At 43.1% G+C, this 19,818-nt stretch overlaps 1 protein-coding gene, 1 long non-coding RNA gene and 1 pseudogene across 2 annotated transcripts; 1 reads left to right on the plus strand and 2 right to left on the minus strand.

The window, feature by feature from the left end:
- Positions 1-893: 893 nt before the first annotated feature.
- On the minus strand, positions 894-1,622 carry LOC121842892. Its single transcript, XR_006081351.1, has 3 exons — positions 1,531-1,622; positions 1,099-1,150; positions 894-1,006 (listed from the first exon to the last, which is right to left on the minus strand). It is a non-coding gene; the product is annotated as an uncharacterized LOC121842892 (long non-coding RNA).
- Positions 1,623-5,537: 3,915 nt separating this feature from the next.
- Positions 5,538-7,159, minus strand: LOC121842893 (arylamine N-acetyltransferase, pineal gland isozyme NAT-10-like). Its single transcript, XM_042312684.1, has 2 exons — positions 6,905-7,159; positions 5,538-6,632 (listed from the first exon to the last, which is right to left on the minus strand). The coding sequence occupies exon 2, from the start codon at positions 6,624-6,626 to the stop codon at positions 5,754-5,756; it is 873 nt and encodes a 290-aa protein (XP_042168618.1). The 5' UTR covers positions 6,627-6,632; positions 6,905-7,159; the 3' UTR covers positions 5,538-5,753.
- Positions 7,160-10,080: 2,921 nt separating this feature from the next.
- On the plus strand, positions 10,081-11,744 carry LOC112249347 (annotated as a pseudogene).
- The last annotated feature ends 8,074 nt before the right edge of the window (positions 11,745-19,818 follow it).

Raw genomic sequence — 19,818 nt, forward strand, 5'->3', positions numbered from 1 at the left:
TATAGTTTCAGTGAGGTTAAGGTAAGGGTTAAGGAAAGGAATAAAAGTTAACATTGGGTTAGCGTACCGCTGTCTGCCACTATTAATTTTCAGCTGGGTAAATATACACTGCCTTTTAATAATAACAATGACATGTCTTACGTGGGCCTGTTGTAGGTCCACCATCAGTAGATCCAGCAGTTGTTTGAGTCTGTTGATCTCCTGCATTTTTCTTTGGTTCTCCTTCGTTTCTGTGGCTTTCTGGCTCTGACTCCCTGCCTTCTGACACTCTGCCTTCCTGAGTCTCAGGATTTCAGTCTTCCACTCTTTCATTATACCCCTTTCTACTCTTCTCCTCCTTTCGTCTTTTAAAAGGGCTCGAAGATTGTCTGTCTCAGACTGTAATTGTTCAATGATCTTGTCCTTCTCTGTTCCACCATTCCTCTTCTTCTTTTCCTCCTCCCAGAGGCAGACTTGAAGTCTGTCCATCTCCTTTTGATTTCGGATCGTACGATCCTTCCCCCTCAACTCAAGCATGTGGGCTTCCTTCTCTGTATAGGTCTTCTTCTCTTCTCTCAGGAACTGAACCTCCATCTCTGCCTGCTTGTAGCTGGGAGCAAAGGAATGTCAACACATTATTTAGGAAGTGAACTCAGACAATTTACTACAATATTAAAATAATAATTCAACTTCTGCTCAATTTAACTGTCTTTAATAACACAAATCACACATCTGTGACTTACAGTACGTGAATGTGATGAGTTGACTGTCCATATTGGCCTGAGGTGGGTAATGTGTCACTCTGATCCAGGGCGTTACGTACAGCTTGCAGACACTGAGCCTTCCTTCAGCAAGCCGCACATAATGCCCTGGACCAGAGCTAGGTTATGTGATGAATGACTTACAGACTGTTCCACATGATAGGAGGGGGTAAGAAGACAGTCCCAGTAGGGGACGGAGATCGTCCAGAAGAAGAAGAGGTGTCCATCTCCTCAGAGACTGCAGGAAAGGTCTACAAGTTTTATTTCTGGAAAATAAAGAGATGCCTTCGTTCAGCAACAATGTGTGTTTCTATGATTCTGTCACTAGATGGTGCCATTGTACACAACATTTACTCACCAGGTCAGTGAATTCAGAAACAGTCTTCAGAGTTGAGTCCTCAAGCTCTAGCCTACAACCCATCATGCATCAGCACAACTAATATAATAATACCTCATCACAACTTCATAATCACAGTACACCTGGATTGTGTTCACAAAGTGTTTCAGGGTAGGAGTGCTGATCTAGGATCAGGTCCCCTCCTGTCCATCAAAACGTATTCAGTTTAATTTAAAAGACCAAACTGATTATTGATCAGCACTCCTTCTATGAGACTTTGTGAATATGGGAAAGAACCTTTCTGGCATATGCTGGCTAGACAGTACACAGACAGATGGATAAGTCAGCAAGACAGACAGACAGAAGAGTAGATACAGATGGAGTGACTGATAGCAACAGAAATAACGAAGTGATGGTTAATGTATTGTAATCTTGTGTAAATATTTGACTTACCTCAAATCACACGTGTCAAACCTCAGTTTTAGTGTTGAACCGAATAATATCTTCGGCATTAACTTCCTCTGGTCTGGAGCTGTATTGTTGCGTCATCTGAAACGCTTGAGCGTCATAATCCGTTCACCGCGCCTGCTTGATTGACAGCTAGGGGTTCTCCTGCGCACCAGTGTCCAAAAGTAGATCAGTTTAGCTACTCATAATTGATAAAGACATTTATAACTATTTTCACTTGACTTTTATTTTGTGTATTTTTGCCTAAGGTTATTTGGAATTCTATGTTGTGTGATTTGTCTTTGTATGGGCCTAAAGTTCAGTGACAAACGAACAGCAACCAGAGCCTACTGTAATGAGTGCTTACTGGCGGCAGAGAAGTCAGGCGCAGGAGAGCAAAGATTTTGTTACATCTGCCGCAGGTTAATAATAAAATCACAGTGAACAAAAACAATAGATATATCCAATGGGACAAAACCCTTCACACACCAGACATAACGTGCACAAACTCTTATAATAAACAAATCCAGACAAGGACATGGGGGAAATGGAGGGTTAAATACACAACATGTAATTATGGAATTGGAACCAGGTGCGTGGGAAGACGAGACAATTCATCTGGAAAATGAAAAGTGGATCGGCGATGGCTATAAGCCCGGCGATGCCAAACGCTGCCCGAACAAGGAGAGGGACCGACTTGGCGGAAGTCGTGACAGTACCCCGCACCCCCTTGATGCGTGTGTCCAGCAGCGGGCGAGGCGCAGTGCGATCCAGACGACGACGGTGGAACTCCTGCAGCATTGAAGGGTCCAACACGTCCTCCACCGGAACCCAGCATCTCTCCTCCGGACCATACCCCTCCAACTCCATGAGGTACTGAAGGCCCGACGCCTCGAATCCAGTATGGAGCGAACAAAGTATGCCGGGGCCTCCTCGATGTCCAGAGGGGGTAGAGGAACCTCCCGCACCTCAGACTCCTGGAGTGGACCAGCCACCACTGGCATGAAGAGAGACACATGGAACGAGGGGTTAATACGGTAATCGGGTGGAAGTTGTAACCTATAACAAACCTCATTCCCTCTCCTCAGGACTTTGAATGTCCCCACAAACTGCAGACCCAAACCCCGGATAAATCTCCGGTAGTAATTGGCAAACCCTAAAAATCGCTGCACCGCCTTTATCGTGGTGAGAGGCGGCCAATTACGGGGCTGCAATACGGTCACCCTCCATCTACACCCCCTAGGAAGGAGCCGGTGTTGGTGTTTCATACTGGAGAGGGAATGCAAAACAACGACGCTGGACAGAGTGGAATCAGGTGTATCAAAAAGGCAGTTTATTGGTCAAAGTTATCTTGTCCTGCCGTTTATCGTGCACGGACCTAAGGAATGTGACTCTGTGAGGAGTCAGAATAATTAGGCTGCTCAGCCAGAGTTTACAGCAGAATGTATACACAGAATAATGTAGGTGGAGTCTCGTCGTGTTGGTCTTCTGACTGGTCCTGAAGAGTTGGAGGCGGGCCTTGCTCTAGCCAGAGCGGGCCCCATTGGTGCACAGCAACGTCTTTTGCTCTTGGCACCCGACCAGTAGGGGGGGGTAGAGTGTGAGTGTACAGTGCTTCATGAGATGTATGTGTGTCAAGGGAGCGTGGATGTCAGTGAGATAGCTTGGCACTTCTAAGCTCGTTAGTGTTGCAGGCTGCTCTTTGTAGTTTACAGGGGAGTATATTTGCGTGATGGCAGCTGTGTCCTTCGGATAATCATGTTATTGCACGTAGGCTCTAAACTTGACTGAGGACACTGGGCCCAGAGTTATCTGAGGGCATCCGGTTTAACCAGAGCTTTGGTCTGCTAGTAAATGCTTTATATTAGATTATTTATATAACACCGGCCTGCTGAAAGAACAGGCATTTCTCGGCCTTGATGTACAGGTCATACTCCAACAGTCGTCCAAGTACCCTGCGTACCAAGGACACATGCTCAGCGCGTGTAGCGGAGTATTATCAGAATGTCATCGATATATACCACTACACCCGGCCCGTGCAGGTCCCTGAAAATCTCGTCTACAAAGGATTGGAAAACTGATGGGGCATTCATCAACCCATCAAAAGTACTCATAATGCCCTGAGGTGGTACTAAACGCTGTTTTACACTGGTCTCCCTCCCGGATATGCACCAGGGTATACTCACTCTTGAGATCCAGTTTCGTGTAGAAGCGTGCCCCATGCATTGACTCAGTCTCCGTGGTGATAAGAGGTAACTAAGAGGAGGTAACGTGATTTGATTGGGACATCTATAGTCAATGCACAAGCGTAGACCTCCATCCTTCTTCTTCACAAAAAATAACCTCTGAGGCGGGTGAAGTGGTGGACTGAATGTACCCCTGACGCAGGGATTCAGAGACATATGTATCCATAGCCACTGTCTCCGCTTGCGATGGGATACAGGTGACTCCTGAAAGGTGCAGCATCTGCCAGGAGATTTATCGCACAATCCCCCTGTCGATGAGGTGGTAATTGAGTCGCCCTCTTTTTACAGAAGGCGAGAGCATATTCTGTTCTGGACTTTCCATCGTGGTAGCACCAATGGAAACCCCTACACACCTCCCCGAGCACTCTCAAGACCACCCCGTGAGAGCCCTCTGTGGCTAGGAAATAGTGGGGTGATGATGAGCTAATCAGGGAAGGCCTAGTATCACAGAAAACGCAGGGCAGTCAATGAGGAAGAGACTGATTTTCTCCTCGTAACCCCCCTGTGTCTCCATTTTTTTTTTTACCTTTATTTTACTTGGCAAGTCAGTTAAGAACAAATTCTTATTTTCAATGACGGCCTAGGAACAGTGGTTAACTGCCTTCTTCAGGGGCAGAACGACCTTGTCAGCTCGGTGATTCGATCTTGCAACATACATGAGGTGTGATTATGGAATGAAAACCAGGTGTGTATGAAACAAGACAAAACAAATGGACATATGAGAAATGGAGCGAGGATGGCTAGAAAGCCGGTGACGTCAATCGCCGAACGCCGCCCGAACAAGGAGAGGAGCCGACTTTGGCGGAAGTCGTGACACTGAGTCACTCTAACCAGACTGACTGATGTGGTTTCTAGAACCTCTGGGCCTCAAGACGCCCCCATCATTCTAATGAGCAGTCATATTGACTACAACATTCTAACAGTGTAATACATTTCATATATGTTATCGCAAAAATAATCATTTGGTTGTGTTTATGAAAGCCATGGATAAAATTAGAATACCATTTTTATTTTATTTCAAATAATACAATAGCATTTTCATTGGTTTCTGTTCCTGTCGGCTTTAGGTACAAATTAAACACTTAAAACACCACAATCAAGTGTTCAATCAATTGTATTCATGGAGTGTCTTTGTTACGACTATAAAACAGAAAGCATTTGTGTTGGAACACAGTAAGAGCTTCTTTTTATAACAACTAAATAAATAAAATGCCCCAACCACCAAGACGTGAGGTCAAATGATGAAAACATTGGTAGAACAAACATCATTATCATCGCCAGGTAGCCTTGATAAATAGTGAAACTCAGCACAAAAGCAATAATGGCATTATAATTAATATAAGTGTCAATATGACAGAAGTCAAAAATAGTATATTAATATCAGCTTGTTTGTGTCTTCACTCATTGACATCAGTTGGTTTTCATTTAGTTGTTATCCCTTGTCCTAACAGTTGACACAATTTCTGTAACTTTCAAGTCCTTGACACCTGTTGACATATGTTACACGCCTCAGACTGGGATGTGGTCAGCAGATAATAAACCTGAATTAACAGGGTAAAATGATGAGACGGAGAAACGTTACTAGTGTTCAGTAGTAGGAATTCTCCAAGATGTATTAAAATACTGTTCTCTCTTGTTCATCTTTTTGGTTTCAAAACCAAGTATCCATTACAACTCTATTGTTGCATTACATCTCCACATTTCATACTCCAGTATGAAAAAAAAAAAAAAGTAGGTCGCAGAGACCAAATAACCATTGAATATATATTTGTTTAAAATAATGTTTATTGAGTGTTCAAAGACCGCACAATCAGCTCTGGTGAAATTAAATTGTAATATTGAGAGAAAATACGAAATGTGTTTTGTATATCTCACTGATCTCGTTGTGAGGAATCTTTGGTCAATGTAGCAGCACCTAGATTTGCCAAGGCTACATTACAATTACATCACATTAAATATTACATGTTACAGGCAATCAAGTTCTTAAATAGTGTAGCCAGCTTTGTTGTTTATGGGAACCAACTTGTTTGCCAACAACACATTAAACATTTCCTTCAGCACTTTATCCACATCATCATCAGATATGTCTTTCATATCCAAAACATCAAAACCATCCTGGTTGTTGTAGGTGACCTCACTGAAGGTCCAGCCAATTAGAGCTCTGAATCCTGTAGCCGTCTGCAGTGAGCAGATGGACTTGTTGGTGAATAGAGACTTTGGATCTGTCTGAAGGCAGTGGGAAGTCTCTAGGAAATGATCAAACCCACGGGGAACCAGGGTGAAGCCGTAGATCTTCTTGGTTGGGCTCTTGTCTACCAGAGGTGAGTTGGTAAAGGCCTCATTGAGAACCAGAGGCTTTCGACCAGTCTTCTCCAAGGTCCACAGGTCTCCATCTTGTATGAGACGGAAGACACCAGGGGATTGTGGCTGGTCCTTCCCGGAGACGAGCTCAAGAGGGTGCCATATTTGGGAGGATACCCCAAAGCTCACGTCTGCAATGTAAGCAGTCCCATCAATGACCACCTTGTTGATGAGGTGAGAGTCTGTTGGCCCGAACTGGTTTATGGTGTTGTTGTAGACTCTTGAACCCAGTGTTACTGGATTATAACCCATCTCTTTTAGTACCCAAGCAAAGAGGAGGTTATTCTCACAACACCAACCCCCCCGATTGCTCCTCACAATCTTATTGAAAATCAACTCATGGTCCATCGTGATCTTCTCACCACAGTGAATGCTGAGGTTTTCAAATGGTATTGACATCACATGGTGTTTGTGGACTTGGTTCAGTGTTTCAAGGTCTGGTTTAGAAAATGGGCCGTGGAACCCGATCCTCTTGAAGTACTCTTCCAGATTCATTTTGTCCTAAGAGTTAACAAAACAAAGACACTGCATGAGGATCTGCTTTTGCAGGATTTACGACTACATATACAGAAACTGACATCCGCTAATGTCTCATTCACAATTTGTTTTTCACATAGAGCAAGATCCTCTTTGCAATTGAAACACCACCATATAGGCATTATCCTTGAATTGAAAGATACAATATTAAAGAATAGACAAAAACTTGTGATACACAAGGATACTACATGGAGGCACTGGCAGCTATATTTCATTTCCATTTGATGATTACTTACTTTCAAAGGCAGTGAAAAAGTAGCCTCTCAAAGTATTGCTTGCTGTTCAGAGTTCTTCAGGGCAAGTAGGGCAAAGCAGTTGAGCATTAAAAGAGATAAGAATGGCTCTTGCATGACAAAAACACAGAGCACCCTAGACTTTGCTCATGTACTGGAAAGCAAAACTAAAGTTCACGAGTGAGCCTTGCATAAGGGACCTCACTTGTAAAACACTGGAGCCTTGTGATGTGTATGAGAAGTGTTGTACATTTCAGAAATAATTACATTTTTATTACACCTTTATTTAACCAGGTAGGCCAGTTGAGAACAAGTTCTCATTTACAACTGCGACCTGGCCAAGATAAAGCAAAGCAGTGCGACACAAACAACAACACAGAGTTACACATGGAATAAACAAACATACAGTCAATAACACATTAGAAAAGTCTACATAGTGTGTGCAAATTAGGTAAGATTAGGGAGGTAAGGCAATAAATAGGCCATAGTAGCGAAATAATTACAATTGAGCAATTAAACACCGCTCGCAGTTCCCTTCAAGAATTTCACTAGCTCCGCCCAAGGAAGTTGTTTGTAAAATAGTAACAGCCTGTCACACCGATTAATTAATTCAAGAATTGATGCTTGGACAAACGATAAGGTTGCTAAGTTAAAACGTCAAGGTAAAATCCTGTTTTCAATTGAAATTAAAGTGTTTGCTGTTCAATAGCCTGGATGACACTGTGTTAACAACCCTCCAGGCAAGCTTCAATGCCATACAACTCTCCTTCCGTGGCCTCCAATTGCTCTTAAATACAAGTAAAACTAAATGCATGCTCTTCAACCGATCGCTACCTGCACCTAACCGCCTGTCCAACATCACTACTCTGGACGGCTCTGACTTAGAATACGTGGACAACTACAAATACTTAGGTGTCTGGTTAGACTGTAAACTCTCTTACCAGACCCATATCAAACATCGCCAATCCAAAGTTAAATCTAGAATTGGCTTCCTATTTCGCAACAAAGCATCCTTCACTCATGCTGCCAAACATACCCTTGTAAAACTGACCATCCTATCAATCCTCGACTTTGGCGATGTCATTTACAAAATAGCCTCCAATACCCTACTCAACAAATTGGATGCAGTCTATCACAGTGCAATCCGTTTTGTCACCAAAGCCCCATATACTACCCAGCATTGCGACCTGTACGCTCTCGTTGGCTGGCCCTCGCTTCATACTCGTCGCCAAACCCACTGGCTCCATGTCATCTACAAGACCCCGCTAGGTAAAGTCCCCCCTTATCTCAGCTCGCTGGTCACCATAGCATCTCCCACCTGTAGCACACGCTCCAGCAGGTATATCTCTCTAGTCACCCCCAAAACCAATTCTTTCTTTGGCCGCCTCTCCTTCCAGTTCTCTGCTGCCAATGACTGGAACGAACTACAAAAATCTCTGAAACTGGAAACACTTATCTCCCTCACTAGCTTTAAGCACCAACTGTCAGAGCAGCTCACAGATTACTGCACCTGTACATAGCCCACCTATAATTTAGCCCAAACAACTACCTCTTTCCCAACTGTATTTAATTTTTATTTATTTATTTATTTTGCTCCTTTGCACCCCATTATTTTTATTTCTACTTTGCACATTCTTCCATTGCAAAACTACCATTCCAGTGTTTTACTTGCTATATTGTATTTACTTTGCCACCATGGCCTTTTTTGCCTTTACCTCCCTTCTCACCTCATTTGCTCACATTGTATATAGACTTGTTTATACTGTATTATTGACTGTATGTTTGTTTTACTCCATGTGTAACTCTGTGTCGTTGTATCTGTCGAACTGCTTTGCTTTATCTTGGCCAGGTCGCAATTGTAAATGAGAACTTGTTCTCAACTTGCCTACCTGGTTAAATTAAGGTAAAATAAATAAATAAATAAAATAATAGCCTGCATACTAGTAGAATATTGCAGCTACCTGATTGATACAGTACAGGTTTACACTGTCATTGTCGTACTCTTATGTAGCTAAACTAGTTTGCATCAAATGTTGCGTTCATGAACCAAATCTAGCCAAACGTCAACGTAGCATTATTAAGTAATAGGCCACAATCTTACAAGTATGGCTGCAGTAGACGTGATGAAGTTGCAGGTTGTTGGTTGTTATACATTTCGGCACGTGTCTCTTTTACAAATTCAATACTTTAATTAATGGTCTCGCTGATGGTACTGTGTGGTGTTATTTCAAGCATATTGAACTTCAAGTTTTCTTTTCAGTGAAATGGTGAAGGCGCGAATATGCATGTTTTTGATGACCGGTGGCAGTGGATACTTTGGTTTCCGGTAAGCCCATCAAAATATAAATATTTTACATTATTTGTTGCCTCTACATAGTCTTCATCTTATCAATACAGAAGAGAACTTGTACATTACCAAGTGAATGTAAAAATAATTCGGTAACGGTAGTCCTAAACCCCGCTAGGGGGAGTTATCATACCAGTTATTTTAATGCTGTTATTCACTGTAGGCTATTTATTTTGTGTTACATACCAAAGTGGCAGAACCTTATCACCCCATCAATTGAATCCCTGCTTACAACAAATTGTTGTGACTTACTAATGGTAGCGTCATAAGCAGTGCTTAACTTGGACAGGAGTTCACCGGAGCTGAGTACCGGCACCTCAAATGTTCTACTGCTTAAGCTCCTGTTCCTCTTATAGAATATTTGCTAAAAAAAAGTATTGTGGAGCTCCTGCACCTAAATATAAACAGTATTGGCACCCAAAATGAGTACCTGCACCTATTTCAGTGCAAATCAAGCACTGTTCATAAGTAGGCTAATGACTTTCCTATTTCATTTTTTAGTGTTGAACTGAACATTCCTAGAATATCCCTCACTATATGTGTAAGGCTTTCCTATATCCAATATTCCAGATTAGCATTTGCACACCAGTATTTCTACTTGCACATCTTCATCTGCACATCTCACTCCAGTGTTAATTTGCTAAATTGTAATTACTTTGCTACTATGGCCTATTTATTGCTTTACCACCTCATGCCATTTGCACACACTGTATATAGACTTTCTTTTTTTCTATTGTGTTATTGATTGTATGCTTGTTTATTCCATGTGTATCTCTGTGTTGTTGTTTGTGTCACACTGCTTTGCTTTATCTTGGCCAGGTCGCAGTTGTAAATGAGAACTTGTTCTCAACTAGCCTACCTGGTTAAATAAAGGTGAAATAAAATGTTTTAAAACAGGATCACTCTATTATTCATTTCTTACAGCCTTTCCTGCTCACTACATAAAAAGGAAGCTGAAGTCATTCTGTTTGATATGAGCCCACCCAGCCTAGAGGTTCCAGAGGGCATTGTGTTCCTGAAGGGAGAGATTCGTGAATATGCTCAGGTGGAGAATTGCGGTCACTGGCATGGACTGTGTTTTTCACAGCTCCTACGGCATGTCTGTCAGGGACCAGCTGAACAGGAAGCTGATTGAAGAGGTGAATGTCCAGGGCACAGAGCATGTCCTCAGGGCCTGTGTAGAGGCTGGAGTCTCCAGGCTCGTCTATACCAGCACCTTCAACCTAGTGTTCGGAGGCCAAGACATTGAGGGTGGTGACGAAAGCCTCCCCTACCTACCTCTCCATCTCCACCCTGACCACTACTCCAGAATCAAGTCGGTAGCTGAGATGGCCGTGATGAAAGCCAGTGGTACAGAGCTGAAAGATGGGACAGGTGTGTTGAGGGCCTGTGCTCTGCGTCCAGCCGGTATATACGGGCCTGGCGAGCAGAGGCACCTGCCCAGGATCGTTGGGTACATAGAGAAGGGGATATTCTGTTTTGTATATGGAGATCCAAGAAGTTTAGTAGAGTTTGTCCATGTAGATATCCTGGTGTCTCCACACGAACTGGCTGCAGAGGCTCTGATGTCAGAGCACCAGCACCGCACTGCTGGACAGGCATACTTCATCTCAGGCGGAAGACCTGTCAACAACTTTGAGTTCTTCAGACCTCTGGTAGAGGATTTGAGTTACTCTTTCCCGAAATTACATCTAGCCCTCTCTCTCATTTACTTTGTTGCATTCCTCACTGAGATGATTCACCATCTCTTCGGCCCAATCTATAACTTCCAGCCTCTGCTCACACGCACAGAGGTATATAAGACCGTTGTGACGCATGATGAAGCCCAAGGCCAAGCTGGGTTATGAGCCCTAGGAGTATAACCTGGAGGAGGTTGTGCAGTGGTTCAAGAGTAAACCTAGGGGTTCACTCTCCAGCGACTGATGCTAGATGTTCTTCTATTAGTAGCTCTGGCCCTCTCATACCTCCCAGTGGTTGGCAGTTAATCAGCAGGCAGTAATAAAGTGATAAATCTCAATGGCACATTTTAAATGTTGAAACTTGTTCTATACTAGTGGTGATGGATTGTTTGGTTCTCCTTTTATTAATTACAATGTACAGTTTGTAATAAAATAAAAATAATATGATTAACCAGAATTAGACCTGTTCAAAATAAAGCCCATATTCCCTTAATAAATGCCCATGAATGTGTTTTGTGTAAATTCCAACAATAGATGTACCTAGTTAGATATAGTATAGCTAACTTTTGTCTTATATTGACAATTGTTGGACACAATGCATTTTGTTTTTGGCAGGGTTTTTAAAGCCAGAATGGAATGTTTGTTTTAATTTGTGCCTGTCCATGGAAGTACCTGACCATAGTCCACTAGCCAAATGCAGTATTTACATAAGGATTCTCTAAACTTGATTATGTATAAGAGACATCTCTTGGTGCAGATGTCTGTTGGTACAAACAAAATTTGGTCCCACTTTAAATTAAGTACAACTTTTATAAAGGCTTTTTAAAGCCTACATAAAGACTTCATAAGCACTACATAATTGCTTCAAAAATCATCTATAAGCATATGTCATAAAGGGTGACATAATTCCCACTGTAGGGTGAATTATGTTTATACACCATTTAATCAGTATTTTTTTATTTAAGCTTTATTTAACTAGGCAGGTCAGTTAAGAACAAATTATTATTGACAATGACTGCCTATCAAGGAACAATGGGTTAACTGTTTTGTTCAGGGGCAGAACGATTTTTACTGCTCCGGGATTCGATCCAGAAACCTTTCAGTTACTGGCTCAACTCTCTAACCGCCCTGATGACATACGCTTATAGATGATTTGTGATGCATTTATGTAGTGCTTATGAAGCCTTTATGTATGCTATATAAAACCCTTTATAAGTTGTACTTCATTTAAAGTGGGACCCGACATTTACTTTGGTTTTGTTTTTACATCTCAATTGAAGATGGTAATAAGAAATATGACGAACAATGTATTGTAATGTTTAACAGATAAGATGTTATGTTTATTTTATACTGTGTAACTTGGAAATGTTTCATGATGTCAATGTGTGATATCTTTTATCAGGCCTGCTGCTGAATTCCTAACCTTTCCGGTTGTTTTGTGACCAAATCCTAATGGGGATCAATCATTTGGTGGTATTTATAATAACATTTTCTATAAGGGATATTTTTATTTTATTTTAGTTGGATAATGTTCTCATATTATAGAATAAAAGTACATGACTGACCAGCCTGTGATTTGTGTTTCTAATGAGTTGCACAAAGTAATAAGCTAACTTCATTATACATTTGGGACAAGTGTTAGCTTAATCATCACATATTATATAAACTTTTTGTATTTTATAAAACATCGATGTTTTTGAGACAATGCAATATTTTTCTGTCAAGAATTAAAATCATAGATGACCAAGTATCCATTACAACTCTATTGTTGCATTACATCTCCACATTTCATATTCCAGATTCAAAAAAATAAAAGGTCTGAGGTTAAAAAACTATCACCACACATCTACACATTCACATTATATATAACTCACTGTACTATCAGTGTCAATTTGGAAAAAGCTAGAAATTACTGGAGGCCTGTGCTAAACGGTGCTACAACCATTATATTATAAACTACTAACATGTAAGCTATCAGACTGAGATAAACTAGCCTAGAGCTAGCTAGTGCTTAGACAAGCTAAATATTGTTAGCATCAAGCTAGCGAACTGTTAAATGCTATTTTTGTAGAAATATTAACACATTTTATATCACATATTTACATATATTACCTGAACTAAATAACTGAGACTTTGTTAGAAAATAAAACAAATAGGATCTAAAACGTTGTTGAAAAGAAGTACAGAATGTTCAGCTGTACCCATAGGAGAACCCTTTTTGGTTCCAGGTAGAACCCCTTCTGTGCCGAGGTAGAACACTTTTGGGCTCCATTCCACAGAGGGTTCTACCTGGAACCAAAAAGGATTTTCCTTCGGTGACAGCCAAGAACCCTGTTGGAACCCCTTTTTAGAAGAGTGTCCTCAACAAGTTCAACCTGTTAAATTTACACCATTTCATTCTGTCCTCAAACTGCTGATTGGTATTCAAGATAACATTTAACATAGCACCACCACCGTTGAAGGTTTTCATCAACCTCTTAAATAGCAGTGTTCCAAGATCCTCCACCAGGGGTGACTGTAGTATCCTCAAACGGACAGAAAGGAGACACAAGAGGGCCCCCACACTCATTTTAGATCCCAAGGGGTCTTTATTTTCATACTGGATGCTCTCACCCTCATCACTATCTCCTTTGTCATCTTCCATTCATGGCATTTCAACATTAAAACAGAGGGGCACATCACACTCATGTCTTTTCTTGGAACTCAAACCACACACACACACACACACACACACACAAAATTATAGCATCTTGTTTACATTTCTCACATTGTAGGCGTCCAGCTGAGGCCCTGGATGGACCATCTTGCAATGAGATGGGCACAGGGGTATGTACAGTTGATGTCGGGAGTTTACATACACCTTAGCCAAATACATTTAAACATAGTTTTTCACAATTCCTGACATTTAATCCAAGTAAAGATTCCCTGTCTTAGGTCAGTTAAGATCACCACTTTCTTTTAAGAATGTGAATTGTCAGAATAATAGGACAGAGAATGATTTATTTCAGCTTTTATTTCTTTCATCACATTCCTAGTGGGTCAGAAGTTTACATACACTCAATTAGTATTTGGTAGCATTCCCTTTCAATTTTAACTTGGGTCAAACGTTTTGGGTAGCCTTCCACAAGCTTCCCACAATAAATTTGGTGACTTTTAGAACAGTTCTATTTTTGTTTCATCAGACCAAAGGACATTTCTCCAAAAAGTACGATCTTTGTCTACATGTGCAGTTGCAAACTGTAGTCTGGCTTTTCTATGGTGGTTTTGGAGCAGTGGCTTCTTCCTTGCTGAGGGCCTTTCAGGTTATGTCGATATAGGACTCGTTTTACTGTGGATAAAGATATTTTTGTACCTGTTTCCTCCAGCTACTTCACAAGGTCCTTTGCTGTTGTTCTGGGATTGATTTGCACTTTTTTTTGCACCAACGTACGTTCATCTCTAGGAGACAGAACACGTCTCCTTCCTGAGCAGTATGACGGCTGCGTGGTCCCATGGTGTTTTTACTTGCGTACTATTGTTTGTACAGATGAATGTGGTACCTTCAGGCATTTGGAACTTGCTCCCAAGGATGAACCAGAATTGTGGAGGTCTACAATTTTTTTTCCTGAGGTCTTGGCTGATTTCTTTCGATTTTCCACATGATGTCAAGCAAAGAGGCACTGAGTTTTAAGGTTGGCCTTGAAATACATCCACAGGTACACCTCCAATTGACTCAAATAATTTCAATTAGCCTATCAGAAGCTTCTAAAGCCATGACATCATTTTCTGGAATTTTCCAAGCTGTTTAAATGCAATATTCAACTTAGTTTATGTAAACTTCTGACCCACTGAAATTGTGATACAGTGAATCATAAGTGAAATAATCTGTCTCCACATTTTTTGGCGAAAAATTACTTGTTTCATGCACAAAGTTGATGTCCTAAACGACTTGCCAAAACTATAGTTTGTTAACAAGAAATTTGTGGAGTGGTTGAAAAATGAGTTTTAATGACTCCAACCTAAGTGTATGTAAACTTCTGACTTCAACTGTATGTACAGTCCTTTCTAGTGGGGCGACAAATGAGTTGAACAGGAGAAGAGGATGAGGTTGGTGGTGGAGGAAGAGCAGTGGGGGTGGTGGGTAGAACAGCTGCAGTGACGTTGATTGGTTGATCTGGCTCATCACTTGTTGACTAAAAGAAAGAAAGATTTAGACATTTGTTGGACATTGCCTGAATAGTTCAACAGCTGAAAAGCCTTGTTAACATCCTCCCAGGATAGAATGACATCCAGTGTTCACTGAATGGAAGGATGGTAGGTGTAATGGTAAGTGGAGTGGTTGTATTAGGTGTGGTGACGGTATAGGTGTGATTATGGTAGATGTGATGATGGTATTACAGATGTGATGAAATGGTAGGTGTGGTGAAGTAATTATACTATGGTATTTGTGGTGATGGTAGGTGTGATAGGTGTGGTGGTTGTAGGTATTGTAGGTGTGGTGATTGTAGGTGTGATAGGTGTGGCGATGGTAGGTGTGTGGATGGTAGGTATGGTGGGTGGGGTGATGGTAGGTGTAATGATGGTAGGGATGGTAGGTGTGGTGAAGGTAGGTATGGTAGGTGTGGTTATGGTAGGTGAGATGGTAGGTGTAATGATAGGTATAGTGATGGTAGGTGTAACAGCTGTGGTAGGTAGGTGTGATAGTTGTGGTAAGTAGGTGTGGTGCTGTGGTGATGGTTGGTTTGGTGAAGGTAGGTATGGTAGGTGTGATGATGGTAGATGTGGTAGGTTTGGTGATGGTAGGTGTGAGAGATGAGGTGATGGTAGGTATGTTACTTGTGGTGGTTGTGGTTGGTAGTTGTGGTAGATGTGGTAGGTAGGTTGGGTAGGTGTGGTGATGGTAGCTGTGGTATGTTTGGTGAAAGTAGATGTTATAGTTGTGGTATTTGTTGATTTTAGGTGTGTTGATGGTAGGTGTGATAGTTGTGGAAGGTCGAAGTGGTAGTTGTGGTAGGTTGGTGTGGTAGTTGTGTTAGGTAGGTGTAGTAGTTGTGGTAGGTAGGTGTGGATGTTATGGTACGTAGGTGTGGAAGTTGTGTTAGGTAGGTTTGGTGATGGTAGATTTTTTAGTTGTGGTGATGGTAGTTGCGGTAGGTGTGGTGATGGTGGGTGTGGTAGTTGTGATAGGTTGGTGTAGTAGTTGTGGTACGTACGCGTGTTAGTTTTGGTAGGTAAGTGTGGTAGTTGTGGTACATATGGGTGGTTTTTGTGGTAGGTAGGTGTTGTAGTTGTGGTAGGTAGGTTTGGTAGATTTGGTACGTAGGCCTGGTAGTTGTGGTAGGTAGATGTGGTAGTTTGGATAAGTAGGTGTGGTAGTTGTAGTAGGTAGGTGTGGTAGTTGTGATAGGTAGGTGTGGTAGTTGTGGTGATTAGGCTTGGGCGGTATCCAGATTTTCATATTGTCATACCATCCTTCTCTCATACCGGGATTTACAGTATTACCGGCATAGCACATGAGGGGGTGCTAAAAACACAAGAAAAACCTATTGCCCTCTATTTCCAGAATGCTAACAAATTAGCACAAACTGATAGCAAATTCACATAGACGCTGTTAGCTAAATGCTAACAACTGAAAACAAACAAACTAATTGCAAAGCAGTGGAGGCTGCTGAGGGGAAGACAACTCATAATAATGTCTGGAATGAAGTCAATTGAGTGGTATCAAACACATGGAAACATCTTTAATGTGGTTGATACCACTCCATTGACTCCATTCCAACCATTATTATGAGCCGTCGTCTCCTCAGCAGCTTCCACTGTTGCAAAGAAAGGCAAATCCAGCTCATAAAGTGATGTAAGGGATAATCAACGAGGGACTATGAGTTCTATGGTAAATAATGAACACTGTGGAACTGACCTTCCATGGACTTGCATTATTTTCCAGATCAATTCCCATGATTAAAGTGGCTGGAGTAGAGTCAGTGTCATTGACAGTGTGTTGGCAGTAGCCACTCAATGTTAGTGGTGGCTGTTTAACAGTCTGATGGCCTTGAGATAGAAGCTGTTTTTCAGTCTCTCGGTCCCAGCTTTGATGCACCTGTACTGACCTCGCCTTCTGGATGACAGCGGGGTGAACAGGCAGTGGCTCGGGTGGTTGATGTCCTTGATGATCTTTATGGCCTTCCTGTAGCATCGGGTGGTGTAGGTGTCCTGGAGGGCAGGTAGTTTGCCCCCGGTGATGCGTTGTGCAGACCTCACTACCCTCTGGAGAGCCTTACGGTTGAGGGCGGTGCAGTTGCCATACCAGGCGGTGATACAGCCCGCCAGGATGCTCTCGATTGTGCATCTGTAGAAGTTTGTGAGTGCTTTTGGTGACAAGCCGAATTTCTTCAGCCTCCTGAGGTTGAAGAGGCGCTGCTGCGCCTTCCTCACGATGCTGTCTGTGTGAGTGGACCAATTCAGTTTGTCTGTGATGTGTATGCCGAGGAACTTAAAACTTGCTACCCTCTCCACTACTGTTCCATCGATGTGGATGGGGGGTGTTCCCTCTGCTGTTTCCTGAAGTCCACAATCATCTCCTTAGTTTTGTTGACGTTGAGTGTGAGGTTATTTTCCTGACACCACACTCCGAGGGCCCTCACCTCCTCCCTGTAGGCCGTCTCGTCGTTGTTGGTAATCAAGCCTACCACTGTTGTGTCGTCCGCAAACTTGATGATTGAGTTGGAGGCGTGCATGGCCACGCAGTCGTGGGTGAACAGGGAGTACAGGAGGGGGCTCAGAACGCACCCTTGTGGGGCCCCAGTGTTGAGGATCAGCGGGGAGGAGATGTTGTTGCCTACCCTCACCACCTGGGGCGGCCCGTCAGGAAGTCCAGTACCCAGTTGCACAGGGCGGGGTCGAGACCCAGGGTCTCGAGCTTGATGACGAGCTTGGAGGGTACTATGGTGTTGAATGCCGAGCTGTAGTCGATGAACAGCATTCTCACATAGGTATTCCTCTTGTCCAGATGGGTTAGGGCAGTGTGCAATGTGGTTGAGATTGCATCGTCTGTGGACCTATTTGGGCGGTAAGCAAATTGGAGTGGGTCAAGGGTGTCAGGTAGGGTGGAGGTGATATGGTCCTTGACTAGTCTCTCAAAGCACTTCATGATGACGGATGTGAGTGCTACGGGGCGGTAGTCGTTTAGCTCAGTTACCTTAGCTTTCTTGGGAACAGGAACAATGGTGGCCCTCTTGAAGCATGTGGGAACAGCAGACTGGTATAGGGATTGGTTGAATATGTCCGTAAACACACCGGCCAGCTGGTCTGCGCATGCTCTGAGGGCGCGGCTGGGGATGCCGTCTGGGCCTGCAGCCTTGCGAGGGTTAACACGTTTAAATGTCTTACTCACTTCGGCTGCAGTGAAGGAGAGACCGCATGATTCCGTTGCAGGCCGTGTCAGTGGCACTGTATTGTCCTCAAAGCGGGCAAAAAGTTATTTAGTCTGCCTGGGAGCAAGACATCCTGGTCCGAGACTGGGCTGGGTTTCTTCCTGTAGTCCGTGATTGACTGTAGACCCTGCCACATACCTCTTGTGTCTGAGCCGTTGAATTGAGATTCTACTTTGTCTCTGTACTGGCGCTTAGCTTGTTTGATAGCCTTGCGGAGGGAATAGCTGCACTGTTTGTATTCAGTCATGTTACCAGACACCTTGCCCTGATTAAAAGCAGTGGTTCGTGCCTTCAGTTTCACACGAATGCTGCCATCAATCCACGGTTTCTGGTTAGGGAATGTTTTAATCGTTGCTATGGGAACGACATCTTCAACGCACGTTCTAATGAACTCGCACACCGTATCAGCGTATTCGTCAATGTTGTTGTCTGACGCAATACGAAACATCTCCCAGTCCACGTGATGGAAGCAGTCTTGGAGTGTGGAGTCAGCTTGGTCGGACCAGCGTTGGACAGACCTCAGCGTGGGAGCTTCTTGTTTTAGTTTCTGTCTGTAGGCAGGGATCAACAAAATGGAGTCGTGGTCAGCTTTTCCGAAAGGGGGCGGGGCAGGGCCTTATATGCGTCGCGGAAGTTAGAGTAACAATGATCCAGGGTCTTTCCACCCCTGGTTGCGCAATCAATATGCTGATAAAATTTAGGGAGTCTTGTTTTCAGATTAGCCTTGTTAAAATCCCCAGCTACAATGAATGCAGCCTCGGGATAAATCGTTTCCAGTTTGCAGAGAGTTAAATAAAGTTCGTTCAGAGCCATCGATGTGTCTGCTTGGGGGGATATATACGGCTGTGATTATAATCGAAGAGAATTCTCTTGGTAGATAATGCGGTCTACATTTGATTGTGAGGAATTCTAAATCAGGTGAACAGAAGGATTTGAGTTCCTGTATGTTTCCTTCATCACACCATGTCACGTTGGCCATAAGGCATACGCCCCCCGCCCGTCTTCTTACCAGAGAGATGTTTGTTTCTGTCGGCGCGATGCGTGGAGAAACCCGCTGGCTGCACCGCTTCGGATTGCGTCTCTCCAGTGAGCCATGTTTCCGTGAAGCAGAGAACGTTACAGTCTCTGATGTCCCTCTGGAATGCTACCCTTGCTCGGATTTCATCAACCTTGTTGTCAAGAGACTGGACATTGGCAAGAAGAATGCTGGGGAGTGGTGCACGATGTGCCCGTCTCGGAGTCTGACCAGAAGACCGCTTCGTTTCCCTCTTTTTCTGAGTCGTTTTTTTTTTGGTCGCTGCATGTGATCCACTCGGTTACACTGGTTGTAAGGCAGAACACAGGATCCGCGTCGCGAAAAACATATTCTTGGTCGTACTGATGGTGAGTTGACGCTGATCTTATATTCAGTAGTTCTTGTCGGCTGTATGTTAGTTTCCTAGGAACGCGAAGCGAGGCGGCCATCTCTGTCGGCGCCGGAAG

This window comes from Oncorhynchus tshawytscha, unplaced genomic scaffold (assembly GCF_018296145.1).
Source record: "Oncorhynchus tshawytscha isolate Ot180627B unplaced genomic scaffold, Otsh_v2.0 Un_contig_3479_pilon_pilon, whole genome shotgun sequence".
NCBI lineage: Eukaryota > Metazoa > Chordata > Actinopteri > Salmoniformes > Salmonidae > Oncorhynchus > Oncorhynchus tshawytscha.